The sequence below is a fragment of the Channa argus genome, chromosome 9 (assembly GCF_033026475.1).
Source record: "Channa argus isolate prfri chromosome 9, Channa argus male v1.0, whole genome shotgun sequence".
Lineage (NCBI taxonomy): Eukaryota > Metazoa > Chordata > Actinopteri > Anabantiformes > Channidae > Channa > Channa argus.
In genome coordinates this window covers 13,528,691-13,553,604 of record NC_090205.1, presented here as the reverse complement: position 1 = coordinate 13,553,604, position 24,914 = coordinate 13,528,691, and the positions used below count along the sequence as shown (strand labels likewise).

The following is a 24,914-nucleotide window of genomic DNA, read 5'->3' as shown; positions in this document are numbered from 1 at the left end:
AATCTGCCTTTATTTATGAGACATGTACCATAAGTGGTACAGACATGATACAAGAGGCACCAACAGTTAGTTGGTGTGCAGACATTTGCAGGCCGGTGGTAATAATGTCATTTCTTATACTGTAGCTTTAGCTAGCCTTGTGAGACACCATGATGAGACTGTGATTTCACTGTGAGAACAAATAACCAGTTCAATTAAGGTTCTGAGGACATTTTAAAATTGTACAAAAACACTATTTCAAAACCACAACAACAATCTGCTGAGGAAGACCATTAATTATGATTGAAAATGTAAGAAATAAATTAGACTAATTGGACCTTGCCTTGGCAATATTTTTTACAATCATGTTTAATAGCATGCATATAATGTTTTTTTCCTATGATGTATAATATACAGAATACATTTTGGTGTCTTGATAAACCATAATCTCAACAAAGATTGGTATCTACAGTGGTTATTTGATTATACTCCTGTCTTAAACAAGTGCTTTTTGGTAATAGGATTTTCTCTATTTGGACCAGAGTGGTCCCTTACATGGCAATAGTCTGAATACAAATTCATGAACACTGACATATGGGCATTGTGCATTATACTGTAGCGTAGATGTAATCAATAGCCCCCCACTTGCTGGTTGACCCACCGAGTTCCCAAGCCCAGAGTAGAGAAAACTGGCTGACCCCAATCGATAACAATCAACAGCAGGCAATAAATAGACCAGTGCCCTCACCATTCACAATCAATAAAAATATGGCTTAGTGGCTTATTTTGTATAACAGATATTACAAGGCACATGCTGTGTTTCAAATGTAAAGGCTAAAAAAAATATATGTATATATATTTTTTTGTTTTGTTTTGTTTTCTCCTGTAGCAATACCAATGTTGCAATGTGTCTGAAAGTCCAATGATCAGTTCTTCAAGGCAGTTGTAATATTCATGGGAACTCTTTAATTAAGAATTTTATATAGCAAATGAAAGTACTTTTTTTTTCTTGGCAGAAATAGGCTCCCATACTAAAGTGGCACCTACAGTGCTGGTTGGCATCAACAAAGGTGTTAAAAGCTGCAGATCGTGTCAATTTGCCTGTGAGTCATTATTGAGCTAAATGAGGTGGAGTATTTATTTTGTCCATGTAAAATTTAAAGAAAAGTAGCAACATAATTTATCTACCTCATTTACAGTCCCCATTAAGTTTTATTTTCTTTTTCGGGGGGTCAGCAGAGGGTGGAAGCACTGCAGCCTGCTTCCACCACTCACAGTTAATAGAAGTTAACAAGCAGTAATGGGATGACAAAGCATATATTTTACTCTGGGTGGCAGTAGGAGCTCTAAGGGAACACCAACACAATTGGATTTTCCTTTTCTCGTGTGATTTACTTCCCCCTGGCTATTTACTGGTGCTATTTACTGTACAGGTTTCACAATTCTTCTTATAAGCTAGATGTGACAGAGGTGTTTTAGCCTACAGAAAGATGGCAAAAAAAACTGTGTGATTAACAGCAAAAGTAAACTAAGCTGAAAGAAGTTTTAATTTAATTTAACATGATGAAAAACACATTTTATAAGAATTAGCAACATAAAGTAATATGTTGGGCATTGCTCATGAACATACAGTATGAAAGCTATGTTTTAGGGAGCCTGTGGATGCTGGTTATCTCTCCTCAGACTGAGTACTACCAGCACATGGAGTAGCACCTAAAATAAACAAAATGCACACCCTCCTTTTATAGCTCCCAATGAAAAAAAAAAAAAAGACTTTCCCACCATGTTGCGAATGGTATTTAAACAAGAATGATGAGAGCCTGTGTATGTCAGCCAGTGTTTAACCTATTTTTTGGCCATTATCTGTTGTCTTATACACAACATTGTTTTCCGCTGCAGGATTAGAGTTGTCTGCTTCCCACTGCATAGTACACAGCAGCAGCAACAGGGGAAATTGTTAAAAAAGAGTGTTTCTGAAAACATATGGTCTCTAAAGGGATGCGTACAGGAGAATAAGCTGAGCAGGGAGCAGGATCATCTCAGAAACAGATTAATGCTGTGAAACTCAGGAGGTGATCCAACGGAAACAGCCTGAGCCTCCACACACCAACAGACACTAGATAGATATAAAACCCATGTGGCTGTCTGACAGAGCAGACACAGACAGTTCAGCTCAGAATAGAAGCCAGCAACAGGGCTAGCTCTCCGTGCAGGTTGAATGTGCAGCCCGAAATGTCTTAGTTATTAGAATCTTCCCTTCATTACGAATATCCACTTGAAAAAAGGGGCGCAAACATAGACTTTCTGGTGGGATCTCGAACAACAGCAATGTCTGCTGAAAACTAGCTAAGCAAAGTTCTCTGTATTTCTAAAAGAGTTGCCAAATCTCCATAGAGCTGGTCTTTGGACATACTTTGGGTCAGGCTACGATACCTTCCCAGATTCAACATTGGGCTCAACTTCATTTTACTCCTTTCAACATCCTGCTGCCATGACTCACGACACCTCTGCAGCCCCTCCACAGAACCTAACATGGGGGTCTCATTATGTTCAAGGCTCTTCCTCTTTTCCTCCTCTTCATCTTTTTCACAAAGCAGCAAGGACACAGAGTCTCGGAGTGAGACAACCTCTTTTTCTAATGCTAAAGAAAATAGTTGAGCTTCACCCTGCCGTCGTGTAGCTTTGGCAGGCTGAATGGCACAGGACACAGGGAGGTAAGCCAACAGCGATTTCAGGAACAGCAGCATCTGTAACTGGCTGAAAAGAAATAACAGAATCTGAATTTGCAAGTTATTATACAATACATATTGTAAAAAAAAAAAAAAAAAGGGAAAGAAAAAAAAGAGGGAAATAGTTTAAATTTCATAAAGTGTTTATACGGTATGATTTCTGTCATTTTTCAGCTGCTTTACACCCAAACACCTGTTCGGGGTTTTTTTTTTGGAGGATTTCTAATTTTAAGTGCTCTGCTTGCCAGAGAATCCTAATTACTTTGATATTCACACTTACATTTATCCTAGTCAACTTCAAAGCTTTGTCAACTCTAAAAGCCATTAATGTCAATTGAGCAATACCCACATCTAGTTGCCGACATACCTTTATTTTTCTGTAAAATTGTATAATTCAGTAGTGTAACTAGTAGTAGTGTTTGAGTCAATACACTGAGCAGGGAAATTACAGTTTGTAAGCTAATAAAAACCTCTTACTCCAGATCAACTTAATCACCTTACTCTAGATTTTTCTGCCTAAATATGGATTTCAAATTTGTTGTAAGAAATCTTAAATTTAGCCACAGGGAACCTTTACTTTAAAAATAGTTTTACTTTATTAACTGATAATGTAATGGCAAAAAGAATATATTAAAGAATATATTACCTAAACACCTGTAACTGTGAGGTCAATAATACAGCCACCTTACTGTATTGGAAAAGAAAGAAAATATTTACCTGGAGTGGACAGAGAGTTCCCCCTGAAAAGGGGTTATCTGATGCCAATGCAGCAGCATGAGAGCAGATGGTCCTGAAGAATTTAGCAGTAGATACTGAGGACACACTTCTATCCTTTTAGAGCCCACTCTTTTCTGAATCCAGCTATCTATATCACCTAAGCTGTGATCAGGAGAATCTATGTGGAAGACCCAGTGATCCAGCAACGTCAACAAACTCAGCAAGTCCTCTTTTACTTCATCTGGTAACAAAAATAAGGATACAATGGACATCCACATAGAATATACACAAACAAACACATACACACAATTAAAATCTCAGACCATAGAAAAGTAATTTTACCTGTTTTGTGTTCAGGGTTTTTCAACAATACGGTTTGGAAATCATTGTGAATATCTAAAGAAACTTGACCACAGTGCAGGGTACCCAGTGTTGGATTGCTAACGAGGGAAACAGCATCTTGTCTCCGGATGTAATGGAGCATGACACAACACTTGACACAGCCAGAGTTCAACAGAGGTGTCAGCCTGGTCACAGCAGTCACAGCCAGTCTGCATGTGTTGAGATCACAGAGTCTGCCGGCGTTGTGCTGCTTGCTTCTTTTGGCTGCAGGCTCTGAGAATGTGGAGGCAGAAGAGGAGGAAGATGATGATGAGGGGCAGGGCTCGGGAAGCCAGAACACTTGGCTTTGGGTCTGGATGACTGCGGGTGTTGAGCTCTGGCCTGTCTCTGTCAGGATGGATAAGCTCACACTGGCAAGTGGTCTGGAACAAAAATAACACATCACTAACAATCAGATATCACATGGACAGTGGGTACTCAGACTAAAAACCAAATAAAAACTAGAGACTGACTGTGTAATTGAATGTGTGACTGCTTATTAGCTAATCTGATAGCTTCTTGTTGCCACAAAAGGAGCTTGCAGTGTTATTAAAAACCTTTCGCATGTTGGCCACCTATCCACCCAGCATCTTCAAAAAAAATCATAAAGTTGGGGTAAATCCTATAGGCAAAAATAGAAGATAAATAAAAAAAATATAAAATAAACAAAACACTGTAAGTTCCATTTGTGTGCAGAAATTAGGTGATAGGTTACTTTACAAGATGGCCTCAACAACCAAATCATGTAATCACAGATGTGACTTACTCACTGGCGCACGTATATCTGACATCTCTTTATGCAGCAATGACACAATTTGACAGTTGAACTGTAGTAAACACTCGACTACTACTCTCCTTTCAGCTTATCCCATGAGTTCAGGGTCGCCAGGGTCACTGTCCGCATGTTTATTTGGCACAGTTTTTACACTGGATGCCTTTCCTGACGCAACCCTCCACAGTTTCTACCGGGCATGGACCGGCACTGCATCGCTAGGGAGGGGGGATGGACTGTTAGGGGTTCAGTGTCTTGCCCAGGGACACTTCGACATATAGCCAGGGCCGGGGATCGAACCACTCACCCTGTGGTTCGTAAGCAACAAGCCTTTACCAACTGAGCTATAGCCGCCCTGTGTAGTAAACACTCGACTAATAGTGTAAATAGAGTGCAATATGATTATTGCCTGTGTCTTTACCATACAAATAGTTCCACTCAACCAGACAAACTCCTTATGCCTGCAAAGCATTGAGTGCATAACTATTTTAAAAGAATCACGTGTTTATGTAATGTATGGTTATATGGGCCATATTTCAGAAGGCTAAAGCTCATATATTCGCACACAAAAAACTAAGAATTCACTAAAGTGATAGAAAAACGCAATGTTTACTGAGAGCTGCTGTCAGTAGTTAATATCACTCCCACGACCAATTGGTCCTCAGTGATACGATGCCAAAGCTTGTCAACTTGGGGTTTGGAAGACTCTGCTGGCATGTTCTGCATCTTGTCATCTAAGGCCTCACCCTCTGATCCATCATCACAGTCCCATAGAGCAATAAGGCCTTCCTGGACAGAAAAGGCATAGACTATATTCAGCAATGACAAGTGTGTGACAGCACTGACAGCAATAGCCATTTGTGACAGAGTTGGAATTTAACCAAAAATCCATTACATACCCTTGTAGTGGACATTACAGAAAGCAATTTAAAAACAAAATTTTGTATTTTATAAATACAGTGTAATTATTCTAAGTATTGCTTGTTTGTTTTTGGTCCATATATACACCATTTGCTGTGAGTGTTTAAGGTTATGGCCCTTAAAAGTTTGACTCATGACAAAAGCACAAACTAGCAACAAAAGCATTTAAATGATAAAAATGACGCTGTGAGCAACTATTTAAATACCCTACAAGATAAGCAAATGTTTTTTTTCTTCATTGCATCATTTATCATTGCTTCCTCAAGTCGCACAGCAGCATCAGGATGGTGACTTCTTCCCCCTCATGTGATCTTCCTTTTTTAATATGACAACTCATAAAAATGAGAGACAAGTACGGAAACAGAACCTAAACCACATAGGGGGAGTAGGTGGAGATTAACAGTAATACTTTTCTGTTCTATGGTAATATATCATAAATCATTGCATGCCTTTTAAGATATCACACAATGTAATTCAAATTCATAAACTACATTTAAATGCAGTATTACAGACATTATGAAATATCACTGAAGACTACAATAAGAATTCTCACATTCTTGTGATTAGCATTTTCACAAGATTTCATGCTATCCTGTACGGCGGCAGAGAGAAAATCACGTTGTAATCAAATTTAGAAAGGTTTGGTTTGGCACCGAACCAACTAAGCCCTCTGAAAATTAGTTAAATACAATAAAACCACACGCTATTTTTTTGTAGTCAGGTATTTTTTCTACAGTACCTGCTCAGGCTGGGAGAGAACAGTTTCTCTTCCTGAGACCACATCAGTAAGAGCTTGAACTGACTCCTGAACAACTCTTTCCTTCACTCTTACTTCCCTTTGAAGCTCCTGAAGCACACCCAAGCCATTCTAAATGACAGACCACAATTTACTGACAACATACATAGCATAGTCATTTGTATAAGGCATTAAGAGACTAAACATTTTCATTCTAAGTTGTTATAACCTTATGAAAATACCATGATTAGTTCAAATTAAACAATAGATTTATCTGGAGTTCTCTGGATTATATACTATATACTATATTATATATATATATATATATAATACACATAAAAGTGATGCTCAGTAACATAAACAAAGTTATGTTATAAATGAAATAAATAAACATATCTTTTGTTTAAATTTAACAGAATTTTGTTCAAAGATGATAGTAGTCCTACCACTACAGAACCAATTTTAAGAACTCACCTGTAGTCTGGACTCTAATGCTTGAAGAGTGAAAAGATAGTTCTCTGGCGGAGAACTATCTTTCCTCAGTGCTCCCATGTCTTGGCCACGCTGAAATGTCAAAATGACTTCAGTTGCATAATGCACTTGGAAAAATATGTCTATCTGTAAAGATGCCGCATCAGATGGAACAATGGCAACTTACAGAGTATGAAATGCCGCAAAGGTCAGTGAGGAAGAAATGATCCAATAGTGGTCCTGTTACACCTTTATCCTTAAATGCCAACAGGATCTGGTCTGTTCCACATCCAAGGAAATCATCCACATGGACAGAGCTGATACCTGACCAGTGGGAGGCTATCTGGAAAAAATAAAGCCATATAAAAACTTGAAAACTGAAAGATGGCTAGTTGACAGTGACACCCCCTTTTTCACATACCTGAAAGGTTTCCTTCCATACAGCACAAACATGACCCTGTTGAAAGAATATGACAAACAGCCAGCCATTCCTTCCAGTGTTGACCATCTGAATATCTTCAGGTCCCTCAAAGGGAAGCTGACATATGTCTTTTATGATACCATTCTCAAAATAAACTAGCTGCTGATTGGAAGTTGCTACAACCACAGCGGATTTCAACACACCCTGCTCCTCCTCAGCTGAGATCACCAGGATGCACTGCGTGATGAAAATGTAGGGGTGGGGTAAAATCATATCACCATCAAACACATGCCCACCATCTACAAAGTAGCCCAGGGTTTGGCTTGTGCACTGGTTATTTTGGCACTGTTCTGAAAGGTTTTGGACCCCAAGCACAAATACCTGTCCTTTGTGGAAGGAAGGTTGACCAACTACACAGCTGGACAACTGAATGGGTATCAGTCTCACCTCTCCTGCCTGCACAGATGTATAGAAAACATTACCAGCCTGACTCCACAGCACTGTGGGTCCCTGCAGGATGCACACATTCTCCCTCATTTCATAAGGGAGTTTAAACTCAATACAGGGCTCCAGTCGGTTTGAACGGCTCAGTGTGTGAAGACTATAGTGGAAGTTCTCCCCTTTCTCATTCTTCTTTTTTACTAAAACATAAACTGCAGCGACTCTCTTCTGAACATCTATGGCACATTTGCATTTAACAATATCCACATGAGTGGTTCTTTTCCTGCTGACGACAACTGCTCCATCAGCTGCCTTCACGAACCTGTTGTTCTCCCGTTCAAATAAAAGGCTACTGAATATTAACTCGCTTCTTTCGCCATCAACAGTGCCTCGTTTGCAATCAAATGTTATTATCTTTCCAAGGAAGGAAAGCCGATGGGTAGTTCTTTGCATTTCTTCCATGAACAACTTCTCCAGCTTCAGGCGCCTGCCAAGTCTGATCCTGCCTTGATTTACGTTTAATTTTGCGGTATCGTCAAGTCAGGAATCGTCTCTTTCATGACACAAGTGCCACCAATATTCAGTCTCATATCGGCTGTTATTGTAACTTACTCGTAGCAGCGCGCCAACTGAATACAAATACTTCCTGTTAGGCCAAGTGCATTGTGGGTAAGAGCTGGTGACAAAAGTGATTTGGCCAAATTAAGCTGAATGCTTTGCTCGCTAGTCTTGGTTTTTAGACCGAAATGCTGTACGAACGATTACAAAACCTTTACCCTGTGTTTTGTGACCTTGAATACAAAACAGCAGCCCCTCTGCTCTATCGGCTCAAACACACAATACGGTGGGGAGGTGTGGCCATGGCTGGAGCCAAAACGGCAATGACGGGACGTCAGCTGCACACTTAGCACTGATTCATCTCAATGTTGCTTAGCCTAGCTTAGCTAGCTGGCTAGCTCAAGGAGGAACTAGTTAGAACTACAAAAGAGCCGCTAGATAGCTGAATATGGCTGAAGTTCAACACGAAGCGGTGCAGGTACCGATAACGAGAGCTACAACATGTTGTTTTTAAAGCTTTCTTACTCTGTTTATAACAGAGACATGTCTAAATTGATAGAACTCTGTTTTGACAGGACCTCGAAAAGAAAATTGAGCAGACGAGACAAAGATTCAAGAATGAGTTCCTCCAAGGTAACTTAACTAACACGGTGATTGTGGACAAGCTGACATTAACTTGCTCCTAAACCAGCATTTGTTTTTTTATGTTTCTCTTGTTGTCATTATCATTTACACAAATTCCAATACTGCAGGCTAACTGTGCATTAATTATTACCTAACATGATGTTGATAGCATGACCTAAATGCCCAGAGCCCAGATAAGCGCCAGCCAAGTAGCGATCATTAACGCTAGCTTTGTTACCTTAAATGTTACTGTTGCTTAAAAAGAATTTAAGCTTGGGTTAATGCTATAACATTATAGCATGTAGCTAGTCTTTTTTTTCTATGTGACGCCCTATACGAGCATAACGTTATGGTCGTAGCCGTATATTTAAATAGCAATATAAGTGTGATTGAAATTGAAACTTTGTATTTGACCTGTACCTGATTGTCATGTGACCCAGCCTTAGCGTTATGTTTCAGAGTCAACAGAAAAATATGACTCCAGAGATTTGGAAAAGCTTGAAAAAGAGGATTCTCTGGTGGAAAGCTATCTGACATGGAGACTTTATGTCGTCGACGATACCTTGAAAATGATTGATGAAAGTCTTCAGTGGAGAAAGGAATATGGTGTGAATGGTAAGATGCTGTGCTGAACTGTAACACAACATGCATCATTTCACATCATTCAAAAACAGGGTAGGCAGCCTTAAGTAAAGAATTGAGGTTTAATGTCGAGCCCTACCTAAATGTAAAACTGTTGCCATATTTAGATGATTTTCCAGTATTTGGCACAGATCAGTGGTTGTTTTTGCACTGCACTGGGGTGAAACTAGACAGAGCTTCATTGTGTGTTAAATACCCATATCTCCATGCATAGGCTATGCCTGAGAACAATCCCTACTGTTTCTGTTTTCTGAGGAATTTCTCAGATTAGCTGTTTGTGTGTCTTTATTCCCACTAATTCAGTTTGCCAAACTGTTGTTTTTAGAAAATTGGATTTAGTCATGGAGTTGTTAGTGCTTTTTTCCTTCAACTGAAAGAAACTAATAGCTTTGCTATTTTCTGTATATTCAGAAGGTTGCTAGAAATGTGGTTCCTTAGCACTTACATTTTTGCTAAGCCCTTTTGCTGAGTGAGAGACTTCCTCTAAGAAATCAGGAAGTAGTGCTGTATAAGTTTAGTTTACATTTTGAAAAGTTAAGTGTGTTGTTGTGTGGCTGAAAAGTTTTCAAATAGCCTAGAAAAATCTTAAACAATTTTTGAATATGTATAGTTATGTTTTAAATAAGGAGAAACACCAGTTAACTGTGCAATGCTTGTCTGCCTGTATGTTTTAGATCTCACCGAGAGCACAATTCCCAAATGGATGTTTGAGACTGGTGCTGTCTACCTCCATGGCTATGATAAAGAAGGCAACAAGCTCTGTATGTACTTTCTTTTTTTTTTTTAATTACAGATGACTTAGACTTTACTATCACACAACCTATTTATTTATGTATTTATTGATTGATAGATATGGTCAGTTCAGTTTTATTTGTGTCACGTACACACAAGTGCCCAGTATCCACGTATACATGCAGCTCAAGTGTAACCTGATTTCTTCTCCACCTCGGACATGTTCTTTAACTGTATAATGATGGAAAACTCTGCTTTCTGACTTTTCTCTCTTTTTCTGCTTGTGTGTGTGCGCGCGTGCGTGCGCACACGCTCGTGTCACATATGCGTGACAGCACAGGGGGAGAGAAAAGACAGACACATTCAGCTGATCCACAACAGTCTGTGTGTTAAAAATCAATGGTAAAACTGACTTATTTAGACTTCTACCACACACTTTGTGTTAGTTAAATTTTCTGTTAGCCCTTAAGCAGACTTTGTTTTTAAAATGAGGCGGCATTGCCCCCTTAACAATCTCTGCTTTCATTAATTCTTTCACTCCCCTGCGTGCAGCTTACTGTCTGCAGTCTTTGGTAACGCACATGCACAGTTGGAGAAAGACTATTAGAAACCTGGTTAGGCATATACATGGCAAAGTAATCTGCGTTCTCCAAAAGAAATCCACCTAGGGAACCAGGTTCCCTAATCCCCTACCCTGATTTCGGAAACCAGCTTTCCAGGATACATGACACTTAAGAAATCAGCTTTCCAGAGGAAGTCGAGTGTAACCTAGTTACTTAAGTCCATGTAAATGTGGTCACTGTGACATTTATCAAAATAAATTATAGCTTATTACTTAGCGTTACAAAACAAAAATGTTGTATTCTTCTCCATGCTTTACAAATAACCTCTGCAGCACAAACACAGTGTATAATAGACATTGAGCTGAATGGTATGTGACAGATGCAAATTGGCAAGCTAATCTAAACACTGATTGAATATTTTTCCTATCTTAAACTTGGGTTTATGTAGTCAAAATTTCCTCTCCTTGATATAACTGGACTGTAACTGGATCATCTGTCGAAAGCTGCAGGTCGGCTGAGATTTGAAAGCATGGTGCATTGAGAGACAGCAGTCAGGCAGTTCAGAGACATTGCAGAGTGTAGAATAGGGGTCACCAACCTTTTTGAGACTGAGAGTTACTTCTTGGTTACCGATTAATGCGAAGGGCTACCAGTTTGATACACACCTTTTGAAATAACAAATTTGCTCAATTTACCTTTAATTATATTTAAATTATTAATAATTAATTACATTAATGATATTCATCTATGTGAAGACATGGATCATGTTAATGATTTCTCACAATAACTATTAAATATGATTTTTTTTAAAAAGAATAACAACAAAAAAAATAGATGCAGCTCATTGGTAAGTGGCACTATGGTGAGCTATTTTTAGAACAGCCCCGCGGGCTACTCATGTGGTATTTGGGGGCGACCTGGTTCCTGTGGGCGGGCACCATGTTGGTGATCCCTGGTGTAGACCCCTGGTGTGTACTTTTGTACTGTGCGCAGATAACAAGCTAAATTATCCCTTTATACTTTAGTGTAGAGAATGCAGCATCAATAATTAAATAAATAAAATAAAACAAATTTTAGATTTGGACTAAATAATATGAACTATTTACTCATGGAGTCTTTCACAGAGTGTTGATTCTCACCAGATTTTTAGTTCTGAAAGACTCAGCTGATTTGATTAGTATTATAGTATTTCATGTATTTATACTATAGTATTTTATTAGTATTATATTAAATCTGAGGCCTCCTGTTTAAAAGTCTATTCATCATAATTAAGTGATACAATCCTTAAGAGAAATAGAAAAATAAACCAATTATACGTATTCATCACACCGTTAAACTCAAATTAAAAATAACTCAAAACTGATTCTAGTGAAATTTTCTACTTGTGTCCAATAAATGTGTTTTTTGTTTTTGTGTGTTTTTCTTTAGATAATAAATAACTTTGTGTTTGTTTAGTCTGGTTCAATGTAAAGCTACATGTCAAGGATGCAAAAACAACCGTGGATAAGAAGAAGTATATCGCCTTCTGGCTGGAGCGGTATGCAAAGAAAGAACCTGGGATGCCACTTACTGTTTTGTTTGACATGACTGATTCTGGCCTCAGCAATATAGTAAGTCCCTGATGTTTCAGAAAAAAACTATTTCTTCATGTTTGAGCTGCAGACTGGTGCTCTTCAACTGTTTTACACTTTGGAGATTAAAGTAACCTTTAAATCCTGCTGGTCAATTTGAGTCCTCTGTCTAATCCATAGACTCACTGTGTCAGATGGTGGAGCTTTCTGTCTGTGAGTGTATTTTACTGGCTAGGCTCTCTACTGAAGAACTGGCTCAAAAAAGTATAAATAAACCAACACAAATAATGCAAAAAGGTCATGCAACCCAGGCAGAGATTTCCGAGTGTGGCTCTTGCATAGCAATGAGGTTTCAAGCTAATTATAAAGTCCAGTCAATGTCAGTCATTGAAATTGTTGTTTGGGTGATGATTGTAAGCAACATAAAAGATTGATCATATTCACCACAAAAAGAATTGCAAGGTGGCAAAAAGTATCACCTAGATGTTTACTCTTTAATTAATTTTATTTTATTTGTTTTTTATTGTTTTGTTTTTTTTTTCTCTTTGGTCAAGGTAGTGTAATCGAATGCTGACAAAAAATAGCAAATAACTGCCAGTTCTTGTGTGTTTTGCAAATAGTTCACAACACAGTGGGAGTACAGTGGTTGGGTTACAGTGGTGTTTCACAAACAAAAATAACTGCGAGTTCCCTTATATTCCCTAATATACCCTAATATTACATGTTTATTTATGTTAATAACATAAATAAATGACACTACAGGAAAATGCAGTAATCAACAGGTCACAGAATAGGATGTAACACTGGCAGTACGTTAGCTCTATGTTTGCACTATGTTGAATACAATGCACTTGTTTGTCGCCCGTAGTACACTCTTGCAAATATTACATTTGGTGGTCTTTTTATTGACTTCAGAATGTTAAGCCATGGATATATTATGGAGAACTGAACCAATGACTTATAGATGGTATCCAGTAATTTGAAGAAAAATTGCTCGCCTGCAGCATGAGCCAAAATAATTTTCTGGCATTGGGTTTTGCTTTCAACTTTCCTTCTGCATTGTGTGGCCCACTGCACATGCACATTAGTTTTTTGCCCTCTGGCATAATCCAAGTGCTCCTTTTCAAGCTCTGGACTTCATGTTGTGATGATGTTATAGACATAAAACATATTTTTTTAGGCTGTGGGAAGGTTTTACAAATATAAAACCTCAGTGGATTTAAAAAAATTTGAATAGTAACAGTCAGCCTTGTCTTCAGTTGGATATTGGGCTGTAGTTTTATCCTTTCGTGCTAAGTGACAGCACTGTATTTAGCTCTCTCAATAAATTTGGGTTTTGAATCGTTTGCTTACTCTAGTGTTGCTATGTTATCTCATGTTTTTATCAAGTCTTTTTATGTAGGTTTAGAGTGAACAAACATTCTTCCTGTTCATACAACATATTTCAACTGGTCTGAGTGGTTTAGCATTTTAAACCTTTGTTTTATTCCACTTTGTGTTTCAGGACATGGACTTTGTGAAGTATGTTATTAATTGCTTCAAAGTATATTATCCAAAGTTTTTATGTAAGTAAACAAAGTATAAAAGAATAGTATATATTTAATCAGATAGAACTATATTGCATTTGCTCATTAATAGCAAAATGTTACTTGTAATCTTTATTTACTCTTTCAGCCAAAATGATCATCGTGGAAATGCCTTGGATCATGAATGGTGAGGCTGAGCTTGCCTTCTCATAGTAGTTTTTTATTAGGTACGTTTTTGATAATATAAAAAAAAAAAAAACTTATTCTGAACATTTAAGCAACAACATGTCTTTTCATTTTAGCTGCATGGAAGATTGTGAAATCATGGTTAGGCCCTGAGGCAATCAGCAAACTAAAGTTTGCATCCAAATCTGAAGTCCAGACATTCATAGGTCCCGAATACCTGCCACCTCATTTGGGTGGAACGGTATGTTCTTTTGTCTTATTCAAATATTCTTAAATAGTCAGACATTGTGCATCAGTTCTCTCTCAAAGTGTTATGGAAGATGCAGTAGTTACTAGAACTAGCCAAGAATTCAGCATTATCCTCTTTAGGTGAAATCATATTACAATAATTGTGTTTTGCAAAAAGTATTTCAAGTGAGTTTTGATCAATTATACACATTTTGAAAGTAAACCACTTTAAGAAACATTTACTTTAAGAATTATATTACATTACATTATTCCAGGACTCCTTCAAGTATAGCTACCCACCTCTTCCTGATGACGACTTCCAAACGCCCATCTCTGACAATGGACCTATAGTTAGTGAGGATGATACGGAAAGCAAAGAGGGAGAAATGGAGGGCAAAGATGCCCTTGAGACCAGCTTCAGCTCTGAGGTTGTAATAAAGCCCAAAAAGGTACGTTTTCTTTTACACGTATATATGGTTATTGTTATGTTCAGAAATTATATGTGCTAAAAACAAAATTGTACAGTGTTAAACTTGGCTGAACTTTAAGGCAGGACTGCATTTTGTGAGTTGTGTAATTCTTCCCCCCCGGTTGGTCTATAATGACCTTTGGCCATTTAATGATGGATGATGACATCTTTTATGTTTATATTAAACTGGTACACGAATGTGATTTTAAATATTGCTCATGTTAAACGTAACAGAGTTAGCAGGACCAGTGTCTGTGTTATCAGCGTAGAGTGAACGAGCCATGATTAATTCTGATTCTGTGCTCAGATGTTGCTCTTGTTTCTTCTTCCTATCACTTTCTTTAAGTTGAGCCAGAGATTACGGCATGTAATCAGGCCACTCTGTGGAGACAACTGTGAATTAAGTAGCAAGTAGTGCCCTGATTTGGTAGACATTAAGCTCGTTCTCATTGTCTCTGTGAAGGTGACTCCTAATGTCTGGCTGCAATTAAATCCATCCAACAAAGCCCATGCATTACACTTGTTCTCTCATCCTCTCTGCTACTTGTATGGTCTACGGAGGTTGTCATGTCTGCTGTGTCTAAAGCTGTTTCCTGTGTAGCAGATATTGTATGCTGAGAGGAACCACAGGCTTTAGCTTAAATGTGTCTGCAAGCACTGTCTGCTTTCTCCCACTATGGTGTCGCCAGATTTCCAGCTTATGCCACAGATTCTACTCGCTGCTTACACGGTGAACCAGCATTTACTTGATAATCTGTTTAGCTTCTTTTTCAACTAGCAGCATGCAGAGAAAGCCAGCATGGGAATTGATAGTTAGTATTAAGAGGTCATCTTATGTAGGATTTTCCTGGTGTTAGAAAATGCCTTGAAGACTGGTGCTAGACTTTTGATGATCTTGTTTTCTACCATTCTATTTAGTCTTTTTGCAGTGTTAGCTCATTTTATTGTTGCAGCTGTTATTTAGAGGTATTTTATTGTCATAATGTAACATTTTGAAAGAAGCTTTAGATCAAAAAGTAACTGTGCTGCAGTTGATAGGAACTATTGGGTTTAGCAGATACAGATTGTGTATAGTGAGACCTAACAATGCTGCATCATCCAAAGCTACTCTCATGAGCCTCCTAAGCCCTAACAAACAGTGCTGCCATTGTTAATAAATGCCATATTGGTCATGCACAGATTGTTAGATTTTCAAAAGAGAGATATACAGTCATTCTATTGTTAGACTCAGCAATAATCTACAGGCGTATTTTTTTTGTTTGTTAATGTTCTCACTTTTAAATATGATTTTGCACTATTCCTGGTGTGTATTTGGTGAGTGGGGTATACATTCTGCCATAACCTAAAAGAAAAGGTCCATACTGTAAACTATAGTATTTCACCTTCAGACACCAAACCCAAAGAGCTGTGCTGAGAACTGTAATGCTTGTTAGTCCTCTGTGGTGTCAGTGCATGTTAAAAATCTTTAAAACGTCTGTAGGAAAGATGGAATATTTCAGGTTAGTGTGAAAAAAGTTGCATAAATGCTCTGCCTCAGAGTAGCACTGTTGCTTTTTCTGGGTAATTTCTGTGAGTTTTAATACTGCCACTGGCTGAAGGTTACATACACTATTTTAGGCCTGAAAGCTTCATGAACTTGCTAATGTAGCTAGAAGGACATTCGTCAAGGCTTTGTTGCTACATAGTAGATAAAACTACCTGTACCTGCACATGTGCCAAGCTCTTAGCTTCTGACCCATCTTTTCTGAATAAACAAGAGGAACTCCTCCACCACCTCACCTGAATTCTTCTGGGATCCAGGCGGCACTGCGCTGAAAACGCGATGGCTTCAGGAAGCTAATTGCCTTTCTCTCTGTTTTGAAACAAGGGCTGGATGTGATAAGGCAGTGTAGGATCACAACAGCACAAGGAGCTCTCAGTCCAGAAGATTTCTACAGGCTGGAAAGGCAGGTGTACTCATGTGATTAAAGTGATTTTGAGTGCACCTCCCTCGCAGTCGACAAATGTCATCACCACCATGGGCATGTTCATCCCTGACCTGTCCTGAACTTCCTATTTCAATTTAACCCATTGTTTTGCACTTAAAATCCACAACATTTCAGACTTTTTAAGGTATTTAGGCTAAATGAACGTTAGCCTACTTTTTTGCACAATATGCTGTAAACACTGAACCACATGAACACTCATTTCATAGTTTGTGTTGCAGAGATGGAGCAGGTATCAGGAACAATTCAACATTATTTGTGTCTTATAACTTTTTTAAAAGATATAAGATACTAAGATAGTTATGTTATATTACAGTAAACCAAACGTTTAACCAACTATGAATGCCTGTGAGGCAACTTTTTAATACCCACTACCTGTGCCTTGTTCTCTAGCACTGTCCTTCTTTCAGATCGGTGTCCCTGTAAGGTGCTAATAATCCAGCCAATTTGGTTTTTGGCACTTTTTGTACTGTACAATCAATAGACATTCATGATTACATTTCATAATAATTATTTTAGAATAGTGTAAACATCTTCAACAGTATCTTTATCTTTGCATTTCATATCTTCTCAATGTGATGAAATCATGGTAAATCTGAATTTTGAAGCCTTACAGTATAATATGGTCTATTTTTTATCTCTGTACATGATTATAATAGTGATTTATTTTTTAAAGAATTTACATAAAGTAAACTACATTTATTTTTTACTTTGTTAATCTAAAGACTAACAAAATTTTGTATTAACACTAAAACCTTGTAATGCAGTATTTCAGAGTTGATTTTTTTTTTTAATTTGAACATGTTCTCTACTCACATCTTTACCTAATTGTTATAATCTCTTTTCTTATGAAAAATAAATGAAGACATTTCATCAACAGCCTGTAATCTCTTGATGTTTTCATTGTGGCAGTCTAGTATTAAGATGACGTGTTTAGTAGTGTATCACAGCAAATGACACATTTTCTCTCTCCGTTACAAATGTTCCCATCACATGAGGAGTCTGTTCACCTTTGCCCCTTTCGTCCATTTCTTCCTTAGTGTGATCCTCTTCCCATATGTTTTACACAATATGTGGCTCCCCAACACTGTGAAAGCATCTACAAATCACCTGCTTATCCATAATCCCCAACGCTTTTGCAAACGCCTTCAGTTTCTGTTCTGTCTTGTCAGCTGTTATGTGATCTTGTGTCTGCCGGCATGATTTGGGCGAAAGTTTATGGATGATTTGCTGATATGAAAGTGTCCATGAGTTATATAATGACCTTTGTCCTGGTTGAACTACTTTTGTTTAGTGTTCTTTGTTTTTTAAGAGTCATGTGTTTCTGGGTTATTTTGGTTCCCAATTTTCAAATGGACGTGCTGTTTGTTGTTCTGTGGTCCCTCTGGAGACTACTAGGAACATGGGTCGGGAGTCATCATGGCCCCTTCTTAGTTTAAAAAAAAAAAATGAAGACTCTTATTTTGATGTTGTAACGCTTTGACATATTTCCCAATAGGCATTTAGAAATAGTAGCTGTGGAGGCCTTCATTAACTGGTGGCTATCGTCACATGAAGGACATGGGTCAGGCATTTTATTTTCAGAAAAGGAAGCAGAGCAGATCATATTGTTTTAGTTTTATTATCATATTTTATCAGCTTTTAACTAGATACTGTTTAATGAACATCACTGCATATATATAATGCACTATGATTATGAATGTTTGAATTAGTTTCAAATTTATTTATATGTTTTGTTTTTTCCTGTAAGTCTTTTGTTTTAAATCACTGGTGTCTATCCTTCATGCTGTTTCTTGGGTCATTGGGTCGTTATTGTAAATGAGAACTGGTTCTCAATTAACTCACCTGGTTAAACAAATAAAAAAAATAATCGGTATAATGAGTCACTTTTATAAATCGGTGCTTCTTTTTTTGTTGTTGTTGTTGTTGTTGTCAGGTGAATTTTCTGGAAGACAGTTTGAGGGCTGAGGACAATGACAAAGGAGACACAAACGCCAGGACCAAAGGAGCCAGGAAGCCACAGACCACCTTCAAGGGCACTCTACTAGATGTTAGGTGAGTTCTCTTTCCCCCCATCTTGTTGTCACATGCATAACTGTACTTTGACTCATAGCTGATCATTGCCTCATTACAGTTACAATGGAAAAGGTTGCCTTTATGCTTGAATTAAAAAAAACAACAAAAACCTATAGTTTTCCTGGGCTGTAATGTCAAAATGTTGCTTTACAAAAGAAGAATCTCTGGCACAACTCCACCTGCTGTCAAGGTGCACAGGTGTGGGGACAAAAACTGGGAAAAAAATCAAACCGTCAGCAACACTTGCGATTGTCAAACAACTTTGATGAAGGCTACAGGCCAAAAGCCGTTGGTCTGATAACAATGAAATTGTTTGGCAATCTGCAAGTGTTGCTGGCAGTTTGATTTTTTTTCAAAACTTTACATATTTTTTTTTGAAAGCAAGCAAATATTAATCTGCATACAAAAGACAAAACCCCTTTTTAATGTGCATACAAAAGACAAAACCCCTTTCTTTTTCAAGGCTAGAAGCTGCAACTTGAGTTTGAACTTTGAGTGCTATTGAGTAAAATGTCTCAACAATTATTAGCTAGTGTAACATAAAATTTCTTATGCATTGATGATAAGCTTGGGATGACCTATACATTTTCTTTATAAATGAAACAAACTTTTCAACTAAATCCATCTTTAGGTCTGCATTTAAATGAGTCTAGCAATTTAATTTATGACCAAATACTTGCACATCTAATGACATTTCCATCAGTCTCTTCTGTACTAACACACTAAACTAACTAATGCGCTGCTCACAGACTAAAGCAAATGGCAAACATTACATCTGCTTACATCAGCATGTTAGCATTGTTAATGTGAGCTTAACATAGCTGCATGCATTGTTAATCTGGTTTATAGTTAATGGGCAGCTTTTTCATCTTATTTGCCTGCAGCTGTATCCAGCTAGGGGTGGATTTACACACAAACATGTTAGGTATAACTAACTATGAAAGAAAATCTGACCTCCTGTAAGCTTTTGTAAAGGTCAGAGAGGTGCACATAATAAAGTGACTGAGTATATGTATATTGAGGAGCCATATCTACAAAAGACAAATTTTATTTGCCTTGTATGCATTTACTAAAATGGTCTCTCCACAAACTCACTCAAAGCCTAAAGTCGTCATTGATGTGTTTGTACCTTTGTAGTTTAATTGATCTGGTCACAAACATGGGCTGGAATTAGAGATGCTACCAATCAATTGTTTATTGAGTACCAATGAGTTGTTGGTGTTAATTATTAATGGTGCCACAGTAATTACTGATAAACACTGGACAACAATCAATTAACCTCTAAGAAAGGAGCAACCATTGCATCTTGCTTCTACCAACACACATATAATATGTTTAAATTGAGATTTTGTGGTATTGCAAAGGAGATGGGGACTTCAAAAGCTAGATATTGCAAGAGAGTACAGCAATCACACAATGTTCTGGTTTGGGTCATTAGTAAATACTTAGCAGTGTAGCACACTTACACTTTATTTGGCATAGTTTGCTCAAATATATACAACAGGCTTGAAGTGCATCCTGTTTTTGTGAAAATCAAATATTCGTTTTTTGCTATGAGATATTCCAATTTTAATTGTTATTACAACCTCTTTACAACCTTTTTACAAAACACCAACAAATGGAGCCATCAAAATAATAAAAACATTTAAAAAATGTCTGTGCTTGCAATGCCCTCATTTCTACTGCTATTATGTAACCAATTTAAAATAGTTATTGCTTTTTTAAACTTTAAGTGGAGGCAGTGGTATTTACAACTGTTAAAATTCAACATTGTTTAAACATAATTACTCTTTCCATTATAAGATACATGAATAATAAACTAATAAATACTACTACTACAAAATATTATTATATATTACTTAATAATAAAATAAGTAATTTACTGTATAGTACAGATGTGAACATAACTTTACATTTTAAAAAAGCGAACAATTTAATGTAAGGATATTGACAGCTCTAGGCCATGCACTTAAGTGAAACATTTAAATGAGGCTTAGATGCATTATGTTTCTCAGTCTTATTTTAAGGCTGGGGGCTTTAGAATTGCATAGGGGGCTTTTATCTTGTGTTTTCCAAAGGTTTCCAGAGCTTGAAGCCTCAAGTGAGCTCAAGCGAATGCCAGATTCTGCAGCTGTTTTAATGAAGGAAGAGGAAAAAAAGACACAAGGACCTGAAAATAAAATATTTCTTAGTTCTTACCAGTTCTAGTCTGTGAAACATTGCCAAACTACATCAATGAGAAGCGTTATACTTACGAGGGAGATATTATAATCCATTTGCATATTCTTTTTGTTTTATTTTTTTCTTGCCAAAGTTTAAGTCCTCGGTGCACCAAGTGTTCACTCAAGCTGACTTAATCAAATCTTGTTCTAATTATAGCAAAATGCAGTTGTGTCCAACTTATTTAGAAAGTGCACAGCAGCAGGCATTGAAGAGAGGTGCCTCATTCTGTGATTGAAATTTTATATATTTTTTGCTTCATTAAAGCAACTGCCATTTTCTTTTACTTTATTAATTTTTTGCATCAAGTTTTATGTCTGGGTTCTATAAAACTATTCCGATCATTTAATTTAAAACCATTTTAGTATAAAATTTCAGCATTGTATCATTGGTAGATGGTACTAAACACTTAAAACCAGAAGATGACACAGAAGCCACAGACGACCGTCGTTAGCTTTTCAGCTAACGTCGGCTAAGTTTCCCCATCTACAGTAACTTACAAACAAGAATGCATGGCTCGTCCTACACCTTCACTTGTTGAATGAGAGAGCCGAAATACAAGCCAGGGAAAAGTGTCCTGTTATGTCAGCTGCAGCATGTTTAAGAGCATGTAAACACATGTACAAGTATCAGATGGGTCAGTTTAATGCTGTGCTTCCTCAGTGCTAACTCTCTACTGCTGCCAACACGGTGTCTGCTCACGGCTTTTAAACTAACAAAACATTATTTTCTTTTTTTCTCATTCTCTTGCCAAGGCTTAGGTTACCTGCTGCGATCAGTCAAGCAAACATGAACAGGCTGGTAGAAAAGGAGCATTTCTGATATTTATCTGAAGAAAGATCTATTTTGTCTGCTTATAATAAAACCTTATGTTATAATAAATTATTTTTCCTGAAAGAAGATGACTTAATATGACTGTGTAAAAATACAGTTTGTTTCCTCTTCTTGCTTTAAGAAAGACTTGCCAAAGTTAATAGTTAATCATATATAGCAGGAAACATCCCAGGATAATCATACTAGCTGGCAAATATCTATTTAGATGTGAGATTTAGAAATAATTAACCACCATGTATGTACATTTGATCTTGCGTCGGTTCTTAGCAGTTGTATTTGTAATGGAGTGCACACATCGACACATCTGGTTTCTACCCAGGGAGTTTTCTAATGTAACTCCTGTTACACTGTGATCTGTTTCTCTCTGTCTAGCCCCGCAGAGGAGCTCAGCTTCGGTTCTGGAGAAAAAAGCCTCATTATCCTGAACAATGTGACCAAAAATCAAGTGGCCTTTAAGGTGAGTGTTAGGGCACTTACAAGCAAAAGTGTAAGCAAACCTGTGTTTAATTTCTAACCACTGAATTAGTTGACGGAATAACTGTTAAACACTGCTTAATGAATATACTAATAATAAAGGCTATGGAATACAATTGTTTTGTTATTTGATAGAAAGAAAATGTAGATTTTACAAGTCAGTTGTTTAAACAAAATGTACTTGACTATGTACTTTAGTTAACTGTGTTGTGGATTTTCTCTGTAATTAGAAATATTATAGACACATGTGGTGTCTCTACAGGTGCGGACCACTGCACCAGAGAAGTACAGAGTGAAGCCCAGTAGCAGCTGCTGTGAACCAGGATCTTTAGTAGACATAGTGGTGTCCTTACATGGAGGTACTGCAGTTTTGCTTTGGCACTGTACTCCATTAACAGTTACCACATAATCTGTGGACCACAAAGCTACAATGTGAAAATTTCACCGGGGTAGTGTGAGACTCGAAATCAGTCAACTCCTCTCCTCTGCAACTCTGCTTTTCTCTCTGCACTATGCAAGTATGTACAAAACGTATTACCCTCACACTGCCATGGTGGCTGCATACTATATTTCTGACACTTCCGTCCCCACGGGAGGGGACAATGACTGTTTTCACAACCTGGTTCAAGTGTTCTAGTCTCTTCCCAGACACATGCAGACATTGTCATCTTTGTGAAAAACCATTTGAAGTTTTTTTTTTTTTTTTTTAAACTCCCTTTCCATTCACCTACTCAAAGGAAAATTACAAAATACAAACACAAAATACCACCATGCCTCATGTTGCACTTGAATTTAGCAACTAAACAGTGGCCCAGTTGGTAGAGTGGCTGCGCTGCTCTTCCCAACCACATGTCGAAGGGTCCCTGGGCTGTGCAGTGCCAGTCCCACCCCAATAGAAATTGGGGAGGTTGCGTTAGGAAGGGCATCCGGCGTAAAATCTGTGCCAAATGCTGAATAATCAGATCGATCAAGTGGTCCAGTCTGTCACCTCTTGAAAAATCCTGCAGCCACTTTGCTTTTCCTGACATACATATTTTAAGAGTGATAAAAGATACATCTCCCAAAACAGACCATCAGAGTACAGAGACAATTGACAGCACTGAGCAAGTAAAAACACTTTGTGACCTTCGAGCACGGACTTGTTAGCTGTAGCTCAGAATCTTTGTTGAGTACTAGCTGTTATAGTGTTTTGTTTCTAAACAAAAATGTCTTTCCTACTTACCAAAACATCTGATCATTCTGTTGTGTTTCATAAGATAGTTTCCTTAGAGAGATGGGGATGTTCATCGAGGATTTAAGACCCACAAAAAGCAAATACACTGTCCTAATTGTATTGGCTTGCTTTTGGTTTAATTTTGCTCTGCAATGTTTTGTGCAGGTTGTCAAGTCTCACCACAGGACAGATTTTTGATTATGGCTGCTGAGATGGATAATGTTGGATCACAAGAACTTCCACAGTTTTGGAAAGATGTACCAAAAAACAAAATAATGGAACACAGGTACACGTGTTAAATCTATCACTATATATGTGAAGAACTTTGTGTGCACTCTCAAACTTTGATATAGCATCTATAGCAGATGCGATAGTGGAATTGTAGACGTGTCACCGTGATGGCCCAGCTCATATTCTGACTTTCACACAGATTACGCTGTCATGTTCTGGAGAGCGTTAAATCACCAGCAAGTCCTCTCCAGAACAGCCCTCTAGATACAGTGAGCAGCGGGCACCAGGAATTAAACACAGTGGTGAGTTCTGGTGGAGCAGAAACCAGGTTACATTTCATTCAATATTCTACAATTTATTCTTTCAGTCACAATATATTTGTTCGTTTATGTAGTTTTGATCAAAAAGTCAATAAACGTCTGTTTTAAAACGTGAAAGGTTACCCACTATTCAGTGTTAAATAACAGCTTTACTGCACCTCTGAAGCTCATCAGTAAAAACCTTGTTGTCTTGTTTCTTTATTCTGTACCCAACATAATTTACTGTAAAAATGTTATTACAGTTTTGTGCTGTAAGTATTTGGTGCCTTATACTACAAGGGCGTTACAGGTTAGTGATCCAGTTTTAATTCCTCTAGCTCATGCGCCTCATGGCCTCCAACTCCCGGCTGGAGCAGAAGATGCATACTTGTCTGTGGGTTCAGAAAGTTCTCATCGGGTTGGTGCTAATCCTCTTGGTGCTTAACCTACTGTGTCTCTATCTGCTGGGGACATCTCAGCGGCCATCTTGACCTGCCACAGCATCTTTTTTTCCTGTTTCTGTCGACCACAGTCACTGACAGCTCCATAGGGGCTGCAGTTGACCACCTGAAGGATGGTGGTCTAGCAGACTCCCCTTCCGTGCTCTCCCCACAGGTTGCTCTCATGAAGAGGAGCAGTGCTGACTTTAGGGGCATGTGAGTTGTTGTGGAGTTAATATATGAAGGGGCTGTACTTTTCCGGCACTTGACATCACAGAAGCTTTTTAACAATGTCATGAAATCATTAATATATTTTTAGGAGAAATTACGGAAAAGTCTCATTATGTAGGAAAAATTATTTTCTTTTTCTTTTTTTTCTAATAATGTACAATTTTTATAATATGTAAATATACAGAATTTAAAATAAACACTTTGTCACTGTACCTGATTTAACATTTTAGTGCTTTTATTCTTG

The 24,914-nt window shown here is 37.7% G+C and overlaps 2 protein-coding genes across 4 annotated transcripts; one reads left to right on the top strand and one right to left on the bottom strand.

Annotated features, from left to right (window-relative positions):
* Positions 1-103: 103 nt before the first annotated feature.
* fancb (FA complementation group B) lies at positions 104-8,283 on the bottom strand. Its single transcript, XM_067516918.1, has 8 exons — positions 7,128-8,283; positions 6,894-7,049; positions 6,710-6,799; positions 6,239-6,367; positions 5,192-5,367; positions 3,768-4,189; positions 3,426-3,666; positions 104-2,736 (listed from the first exon to the last, which is right to left on the bottom strand). The coding sequence occupies exons 1-8, from the start codon at positions 8,028-8,030 to the stop codon at positions 2,322-2,324; spliced, it is 2,532 nt and encodes an 843-aa protein (XP_067373019.1). The 5' UTR covers positions 8,031-8,283; the 3' UTR covers positions 104-2,321.
* Positions 8,284-8,412: 129 nt separating this feature from the next.
* Positions 8,413-24,892, top strand: mospd2 (motile sperm domain containing 2). 3 transcript variants are annotated; one of them, XM_067516919.1, is made up of 15 exons: positions 8,413-8,604; positions 8,702-8,759; positions 9,210-9,365; positions 10,067-10,153; positions 12,143-12,297; positions 13,763-13,823; positions 13,933-13,971; positions 14,087-14,211; positions 14,474-14,647; positions 18,589-18,707; positions 22,155-22,239; positions 22,519-22,615; positions 23,635-23,755; positions 23,900-24,002; positions 24,338-24,892. In XM_067516919.1, the coding sequence occupies exons 1-15, from the start codon at positions 8,575-8,577 to the stop codon at positions 24,488-24,490; spliced, it is 1,563 nt and encodes a 520-aa protein (XP_067373020.1). In that variant the 5' UTR covers positions 8,413-8,574; the 3' UTR covers positions 24,491-24,892. The 3 variants fall into 3 exon arrangements, with proteins under 3 accessions (XP_067373020.1, XP_067373021.1, XP_067373022.1); XM_067516920.1 differs by having other exon boundaries at positions 23,900-24,028; XM_067516921.1 differs by having other exon boundaries at positions 9,197-9,365.
* The last annotated feature ends 22 nt before the right edge of the window (positions 24,893-24,914 follow it).